Source organism: Cololabis saira, chromosome 15, assembly GCF_033807715.1.
Source record: "Cololabis saira isolate AMF1-May2022 chromosome 15, fColSai1.1, whole genome shotgun sequence".
In the NCBI taxonomy this organism is placed as follows: Eukaryota; Metazoa; Chordata; class Actinopteri; order Beloniformes; family Belonidae; genus Cololabis; species Cololabis saira.
In genome coordinates, this window is record NC_084601.1 from 10,148,190 (window position 1) to 10,157,557 (window position 9,368).

Here is a 9,368-nt window from a genome sequence, read left to right on the forward strand (position 1 = left end):
CTGCGGAACTCTGCCCCATACTGAAGAGAGAGAGGGAGAGACGGGAAAAGGAGAAGAGAAAAGACACGAGGGTGTTAAAAGGAAAGTCGGTGCAAACGGAAACAGGAAACTGGGATGCAGCTGTGGAGGTCTGCTTGGCATGTGGGCGTCACGTCAGAGGAACTCCAGTAAAATACATGGGCTCCTCAACATGCAAAACATCTGCAACAACAACACAGCACAAAAGGAGAAGAGGATACAATAAAAATTAAAGCTGCAAGCAGCAATGAATGGGCCCTTGTGCGTGCAATTTTCACCAATAAAAGGTCAAGGACTCAAAACTAAGTCCGATGACACCACCCACAACTCTTTATGTCAAACCATTCAAAAGTTATGGCAGAAAGTAGGAACTATCAAATATGGACCAATCAGATGAAGGGGGGGCACGCTTTTTGCCGTCTATTGTCACCACGGTAACACTTTTGACTGACAAAAGTAATGCGCATCGTCGCAGGATGGAGACGCACATTTTGATGTATAACACACCTGGGTGCACGTTACAGTTCGGGCGAAGAAGCGGCCGAAGAAATGGCATAAATTGCGCCAAAATTACACGATTAATTCAAAATGGCCGACTTCCTGTTCGGTTTTGGCCATGGCGCCAAGAGACTTTTCTTTAAGTTGCGACATGATACAGGTGTGTACCGATTTTCGTGCATGTACGTTAAACCGTATTGTGGGGCTTGAGGCACGAAGTTTTCTAGGGGGCGCTGTTGAGCCATTAGGTCACGCCCATTAATGCAAACCATGAAATATCACATTTTTCGCCAGGCCTGACTTGGGTGCAAAATTTGGTGACTTTTGGGGCACGTTTAGGGGGAAAAAAGGCCCTCATTTCATCGGAAAAAAAATTAAAACGAGGAAAACGAGAATAAAAAAAAAACAAAAAAACATCTCCTACAGATACAATAGGGCCATCGCACTGTAAGTGCTCGGGCCCTAATAAAAAACCTGCCCCAACATTAGCCAAATCCACGTTAGACTGGCCGCTAACCCGAGTTCAGCTTCTGGTCTCCAGGACCGGGACTTCACATGTTCCAGACTTTCTACCTAATAACTTAAGTATGATCTTTATTTAGTGCGTCCTCCAGAACTGGACAATATGGACACAAAAACAAACAAAATAATAATCTAAATCTGTGTTTATATGAATAAAGTTAAATCACATGTGTTTGTAAAGCATCACTATTAAAAAAATTATATATAAATGTATAGGACTTCAACAGACTTGTTAGTTTATAATTCTAATTTTAAAAATGATGAATTTCTGACTTTTTAAAAAGAGGAATATAACCCTGTCACACAATAGTATTTTCTAAGATTAATCAAAACCAGCCTTCAATACCTATAACTGCTGTACTCATTTCCAATTTTCTTTCTTAAATTCTGTGTTTCTGTTCCTTTAAAAACACGAGAGTCACGACTCTGCTTCATCTCCTCGGCAGCAACTTGACAAAACGTATTTCTAAGAAAGTTAAACCAAAAAAACCCTGTTTCAATACATTGAGAAGACTATTGGAAACTATTTTCCTAGTTTAGTGATTCTAGTCATACACACTGGCAAAGATATTTGTGTTTAAAATAAGACCTGGATAGATGTAGGAATACTGTACTGGGCTTGTTTCTAGAGGGGCTGTTTTGCAGTGTGGAAACAAAACGGAGAAAAATTAAGAATAATATCTCAGCAGCAACAAGTACAGAGATGCGTGAAGGCGGAAAAATAACTAAAACTAAACTTAAAAGGGGACCTATACGTTTTTTCTTGCTTTAACATATATAAAGTGGTCTCCCCTCAGCCTGCCAACTCAGAGAAGGAGGAAAGCAACCAAATTCTGCAGTGTCTGTACAGCCGCCCGGATGAGCCGTCCAGTGTGATGTGACTTCTACGAGCCGCTCAGATTCTGCTCCCGTTGTTACGTAACCAAAATGCGATTTACATAGGTTGGCATCCGATGCGTGAAACCACGCCCACAACCAACTCCGCCGGCCGGAGCTTCCGCCATTTTTTCATAGCGGTGTATCGCCTCATTCAGGCAGCCAATCAGCTCAGAGCCTCATTATCATAGCCCCGCCCACTCAGAATCCTGCATAGATAATGAGGTTAGAGAATGGGATGATAAAGACATGGCTCAGAGGCTGAATTTCTAATTTATTTAGCAAAAACAATCAAAAGCTTGTCTTTAAGACATTGAAGGCCTGTTTAAAATAGGTATTAGATGCCATAATAGGCCCCCTTTAAATAACGGTTCATTAATAACAATCAGGGTAAACTGTATTGACCTGAGGTCATGCCGCTCAGCCCTGCTTCTGAAACAGCTCGTCTAAAAATAAACATCACGTCATACCAACATCTCACACCAGCATTATAACATAGGTACCGGTACATCAGTATATCTTATAGTCGATATAGAAGACGGTGGCCGGTGACCTCCACCTGAACCAGTGGCGTCAATTCAGTGGAAGTTAAGGTATGGCAAGGTTACGAGTCACAGAACTTAACTAGAGTATCAATCAACACGCCCAGCAAATACTCATCACACAAGTCTGCTATGTAGCTGATCTGTGTGGTCAAGAAAATTGGAACTTTTTCAAATGCAGTCTCGCTCACTGCAAAAACTCAAAATCTTACCAGGAATATTTGTCTTATTTCTAGTTAAAATCACCAGAAAAATAACTTATTTGACCATTTTCACCTGTTTCAAGTAAATTTTCACTTAAAATAAGTAGAAAAATCTGCCAGTTGAGCAAGATTTATCTTCTCATTACAAGCAAAAGAATCTTGTCCCACTGGCAGATTTTTCCACTTATTTTAAGTGAAAATCTACTTGAAACAGGTGAAAATTGTCAAATAAGTTATTTTTCTGGTGATGACTCTTGTTTTTGACTAATAATTAGACATTTTAACTAGAAATAAGACAAATATTCTTGTTAAGATTTTGAGTTTTTGCTATGTATAATAACTAGTGAAATCGATCATGTTGTTCTGATTTGCATTTGTAGTTATTCTATATGTATAAATTAATAGAATAATAGGTGTGGCGGCTGCCATACCTTGCCATACCCAATTGACGCCCCTGACCTGAACACCTGAGCCTCGGCTCTCCTGGCCGGGCCGAGGAAGTACCAGTGAAAACATCGCTGCCACAGCGTTCACGTCACATGACTCAGAAAAGTATACAATCACACAGAACCCCCCCCCTTCCCGCTAGATAAATCACAGTTGAGACAACAGCAGCGGTGTTTGCATCCAGCAGAGATGATGGGGAAGCAGGATGGGGGAGCAACCTGCTGGCACACAGGGAGGTAACAGTCTGAGAGGAAAGGAGACGGGCGGGGGGGCACGTTAACCAGCTCTGTAATTAGAAGATGACATACGAGTTTAAGAGGGGATGCGTGAGGAAGCTGGAGGGGGCAGAGGCTCATACACGTGAAAGCAGCACTTTAAACAGCCTGGATAGAAAACTCCACCTTCATCAAGCTGCCCAACAGGTTGAGCAGACGCAGCTCGCGTTTAGGAAGTGAAACCAAGTCAGGACTTTATTGTAACTAAGCCTCTAAGACTTCAACAGTCGACTCATCAAATGTTGCATTTGCACATATCAGCAGCCGGAGTCACCGCTCCGATTACGGCTCTGCTGGTGCCGTAACTCACGATAAGCGCGAACAATCTGTTTGCACTTGCAGAACGCAGCCGTCAGCTGCGAGCAAGTCCGAACACGGCGCGATTAATCACGAGCTTCGGGACAAAAAAGAGAAATCACTAAAAAACATGACATCACTTGTCTTTCTGGTCTACGAAGCAAAAGTCAGGCCCTGCGAGCTGCAACACGTCTGGAGACTTAACTGACACACCGGAGGAAAATGGAGGATAAGCGACGCGTGTCTTCGCCCACATTGACCCCCCCACCCTGGTTACAACAGAAAATACAACCCAGTCCTGTTTTCAAAATGGAAAATGACCCCTAAAAAAAAACGGTATGCAAGTAAGGATTAGGGAGTGAAGAAAGAACCCCCCCCCCCCCCAAACATCCATACACACTACTGATAAGAGCTGGAGGTGAGTGAAACCAGCTCCTGTCCTGGCCCAGGCTGGACACCTCCAGCGTGATCCCTGATAACTTATCAGGGACCAGTTTCCCTGAGAAACCAAACATGAACCCAGGGGGGTGACAACACACACACACACACACACACACACACACACACACACACACACACACACACACACACACACGGTCCCTGGGACCCGCGGCCCCTCCTGCAGATGACTGGACTGGATCAAACCTGTCGAGGACGACTGATGCTGAAGTGGGTTTTCAGGATGGGAAAGGTAAATCGGCATAATTAAGATTCTTGTTTTCTTTTATGTTTTGAAACACAGTTTGCCCTTTAATTAACTAACTCTGAGATCAGGACACCAGACCAGGACCAGTTTACACCAGCTAGGTTTTATTCCCCACTTGTTTACACCAGACTAAGACCGGTTTACACCAGACCAGCAACGCCAGTCAAGTTTTATTCACAGCCGCCTTCTTTGTTTTGTTTTTTTTGTTTTTTTTTTTTTGTTCCTGTCCATTTTTGTTTCACCTGCTTTGTAGATGCAGGGCTTTGCTTAATTACTTGCTATTCATTTTTTGTCATCTGTCCCTTTCTGTCAGGGATTACTTTTCTCACCTTCTGTTTAAAAAAAAAAGGAAACATAACTGTTGATTGTTAATTCCTCTGTTTAATTTGTGGTTTCCCAATAAATATATTTGAAACAAAGTTTTATTCACAGCCAAAGTGAATATGAAGTGGATTCGTGACCTTATGCGTTACATTAACGCACATCCTAAGTCACTTTTGCACAGACTCATATCCGGCACTTTAAAAACCTCATATTGTACATTTTTGCTTATACATTTTCTCTCTTATATACCATATTTTCTGGACTATAAGCCGCACCTGTATATAAGCTGCATCCGCTCTATTTAAAAAAAAAAAAAAAAAGATATGCAAGCCGCAGATATTTATGTTGTTAGATTAGACATTTACTACATGTACAGAACCATTTTGAACTGTAAATGATGTACATGTTTGTACCTAAATAGATCCTTTCCTAACAGTGTCTTTTAACACGGCAGCAACTTTGCTGATTAAAACGGGACAGAACCAAGAGAAAATAACCAGTATTTATTTATCTATTTATCTGTTTGAAATCTGCTTCTACCTACTTCTATCTGCTAAAGAAGAAGTAGTTTATTCTTCTTTGCATTTATTTTGTCTTAGTTTTGATTATAATTCCGGTTAGAGCGCCCGAGTGGTGGAAGAAAAATCCACAGAATAGCCGCACCTTTGTATAAGCTGCATGGTTGAAAACCTATGAAAAAAGTAGCGGCTTATAGTCCAGAAAATACGGTATTTGCTTTTATATTTGTATTGTACGGTATTGCACCAATCACCACAACAAATTCCTTGTGTGTGTTTAACAAACTTGGCAATAAACCTTTTTCTGATTCTGATTCTGATTTTAAAAACAGTTTCAGTAAACTTATCCATGAGGTGAACTGACATAAACTGGCTTTGAGCCGCTGAGCGGCGCCGTCACCATTTGGCAACGGAAGCGCCGCTGCACATGACTCCAATATCAGAGACGCAAACGCAAAACAACACTGGGACAAACAAGGAAGACGCGTTTAAACCAGCACTTCTGGTTTTGTGGATATTTGTTCCTTCATCAGTGAGCACCAAGTTCTTCCCATGCAGGACAGTTGACCAGATCGTTCTGACCAGTAACCCATCTGGTACCTCAGAACTTATTCACGTAGCCAGTTTCCAACCCTCCTGACCCGTCACAGCGGTCTGAAAGGAAATATCAAAATAAAACCAACACCTGGCTGCTGCTTTTCCAGCAGGTCTGGGATTATGGGCTGTGGGTTGGAAGCTGCTGCTTCCCCCCTGGGGGGGGTTTGTTCAGAACGCCCCCCGGGCCGGCGGGGCGAGGCGTTCCAAGCATGCGTCTCCTGGAGGAGAAGGCCTCGGGTCAGACCCGGGAGTCGACAAAATACAGTAAAGTACCCTCCCTTCCTCCGACCCTAGAGCTGATTTACCTTGAATCACCTCTTTATGAAGCAGAACGATCTTGAGTTGCATTAAAACCAGACTGACCAGGTTTATCTTAGCTTGGCTGGCACTGCCTACAAACCCAGTTTAATCCATTTTAAGCTGGTTTAGCCCGGTATAAATGGGCTTTAGCACACACTAGAACAGACTATGGTCCGTATAAAATGGTTTAGTCACCGGGGCCTCTTGTTTGAGAAGGCCAAGCCACTGATTAATACGATGTTTTTGAAGCGACTCCCACCTGCAGGTCCCTGCACCAGCACCAGAGGGTAAACTTTAATCAAATAGCAACAACATTGCTCATCCAAAATCCCCCAAGGGCTGCTCTTATGTCTCAAAGTATCCTGCTTGATATTTCCAATGTACTGCTTAATGTTTCTAATTTAATATTAAATGTTTGATGATTAAGCTTCTGCTTTTATTTGAAACCGCCTTTCAGTGAGAGAAACAAACGTTGTGTTTCAAAAGTTTCAGGACGTGATGAAATGCTGCGTTTCAGGGGGAACAAAAACATTTCCACCGCTTATCTTCTACCTAAGTGAACATGTTGGTTTGTCATGCGAATGATATGTTTCATCGAGTCCAAAATAGGAAACATGACATCATGTCATTGTCAGGATGAGTAAGGACAGAGGTGTGATGACGACGGTACCACGCCGCTCCTGCCGTGTCGGTCACACCCACAAACAACACGCTCACGAGTCTGCGGCCCCAACCCCAGCCAAACCCGTCAGCCCAGTCCGTGCACGGGGAGGTCACGACCCCTGCACCCTGCTGAAACGGGACATCCCACCGTGAAAAGATCCGAGCAGAGAAGGACTGGACCGTTCTCCACCTTTGACCAGCAGGACACGAGAGGGGGGACCTGACCCCTCGTCCATGCACCGACACGATCACCACTGCTGGGATGTGTGCACACCTAAGCTGCACACTTGTACGCAAACACCACACCAGGAGTTGCTGGATTTGATTGTATAAATGTTAATAAGAGCTGTCATTTGCCTATTTACTGTACAGTGAGCGAAAATAACAAAGTCAAGAGTCAAATTCCCTGTCTTGTTTGACCTGACTTGGCCAAATAAACATGATTCTGATTCTGATTTGACTCTTCATTCACAAACTGCTGATGACAATCGTCATTATTGTTATTATTACTATTATTATTATTTTGTGTAGACTTATGATACTTCATTTGTTCTTTTTGTATATTCTATTCTGTTAAAAGGTGGGCAAGATAAGCTTTATGCTTCAAGCCTAGACCTTTTCAGTCAAAATAATCACAATGTTGACCAGGGAAAAACCTGTGTTATCTTGTTTGTTGATTTTTATGTTTGTGATTGACCGAAATAAATATTAACTAACTAACTAACTAACTAAGCTCCGAGGTGGACAACTTTACCTAAACACACCTAGTGAAATCTTTTAAGGATGATCAATCAATGATCCATTAATCCAACCACTAAACTCAAACTATCCAAATCTTTACTTCAGCTGAAACTACATAGCAGCTTAAAACTAGAAGTAAAAACAAAAACAAAAAAAGCCAGTTCACTGAAAAACAATGTCAAACCAGTTTTGAACCCCCAACCCCCGCTCCCTCCCTCCCTCCCTCTTCCCCTGCTTCATGACAGAGGAAAAACAGCCAAATCTGCACGATCTGCGTGGTCGGAAGTAAAATAATCAGTGCAGTTTACAGAAACCTCCGGGACCCTCCGGGGCAGGAGCGGAGCCCCGGCCGCGCCGAGGCCGGGCCGCGGGCACCGCCGCGCGGCTGCGCTGCCTGCAGCCCCGCGGTCCTCCATGTGAACGATCACGGAGAAAAAAAAAAAGAAAAAAGAAAAAAAGAAAAAAAAAATCACACTTTGTTTTCTTTCCAATCCCCACGTACCTTGCTTTTCACTTCCACGGCGTTGCAGTCGGTGCTTCGCAGAGGCTGCGACTTATTGAAGCTCCGGTTCATTTCTGCTCCGTGCGGGCTGTAGTTGGTAGAAGAGCGGGGGAAGTGTGTCGCCTCTGCCCGCAGAGAGTGGGGGCTCCGCCGCTCCGGTTCCTCCTCACTAACCCTCCCGGATCGCGTCCCACGGACGGGTTGGAGTGTCTGCTGGGTGTTTGTGAGCGGCTCCGTCACAGATGAGGGACAGTTCTCGGCTGATCGCTGCTAACAACTCTGACCGCGCTGCTTTGGGAGTGTGAGAGAAGTTTTGGAATGACGTCAGCCCTCCTAAAAAAAACAAAAGGGATCTCGAGTTGCATTCGCGTACGGCTCGTAATCCCCAGCTGCCTTTCCTTGCGACAGGGCTTTACCCAGTACTCGAGTTGTAAAAAAAATCAAGGGGGATGGTGGATTTTATTCAGAGGTGTCAAAAGTATTCACATTCATTACTCAGGTAGAAGTATAGATAGTGGAGTTTAAAAATACTCCTGTAGAAGTTGAAGTATCAACTCAAGTTTTTTACTCAAGTAAAAGTATAAACGTACTGGTTTCAAAACTACTTAAAGTATAAAAGTAAAAGTAATGTAAGGGGGAAAAAAAGCCATTAAGGAGAAAAGTCATTGAAAATGAATGCATCTTAGTATAATAATGCAAATATATTAAAGAACCATATATGTGTACTATTGAGCATTAACATGTGTTTCAGAGAGCAGGAGATATGATGACTAGTTGCCTATAAGTATTGTAATGGTGCAAAAAGTCAAACTTCAGAGGCATGTTATCATTTATCCTAACCTTTATTGGAATGTACATCCAAGTTTAGTTGCAGGAATCTGAGGGAACAGATGTAAGAACAAAACTGGACAAGAACATCTGAAACAACCACAACCAAATTCACTCTATCCGGATGGAGCAATTTAACTGGATAGTTTTTTTTTAAAGGCCGAAATGAAATAGAGTAACGAGGCTGTTTTTAAAATGTAAGGAGTAAAAAGTACAGATAATTGCGTGAAAATGTACGGAGTAAAAGTAAAAAGTCGTCTGAAAAATAATTACTCCAGTGAAGTATAGATAACCAAAATTTCTACTTAAGTAAGGTAACGAAGTATTTGTACTTCGTTTCATGACACCTCTGATTTTAACATATGGGGACAGATAATTTGTGCTGATTACAAATAATATAATATATTACAAATAATAGCACTGACCAAAACACCTGCAGAAATATCCACTGGGCTTACATCAAATACATCAAAACACAAAAATAAAAAACAGTTTTCTGAACTTATCAATA

At 42.5% G+C, this 9,368-nt stretch overlaps 1 protein-coding gene across 1 annotated transcript in view; it reads right to left on the bottom strand.

Moving 5' to 3' along the window:
- Positions 1 to 8,330, bottom strand: part of pard6gb (par-6 family cell polarity regulator gamma b) — a 43,073-nt gene extending 34,743 nt beyond the window's left edge. The window contains exons 1-2 of the mRNA XM_061741824.1: positions 8,030 to 8,330; positions 1 to 20 (exon numbers count right to left, since the gene is read on the bottom strand). The exon at positions 1 to 20 is cut by the window's left edge and continues 203 nt beyond it. Of these exons, the coding sequence (XP_061597808.1) occupies positions 1 to 20; positions 8,030 to 8,101 (92 nt within the window). The 5' untranslated portion in view covers positions 8,102 to 8,330. The remainder of the gene's footprint in view (positions 21 to 8,029) is intronic.
- Between the last annotated feature and the right edge of the window lie 1,038 nt (positions 8,331 to 9,368).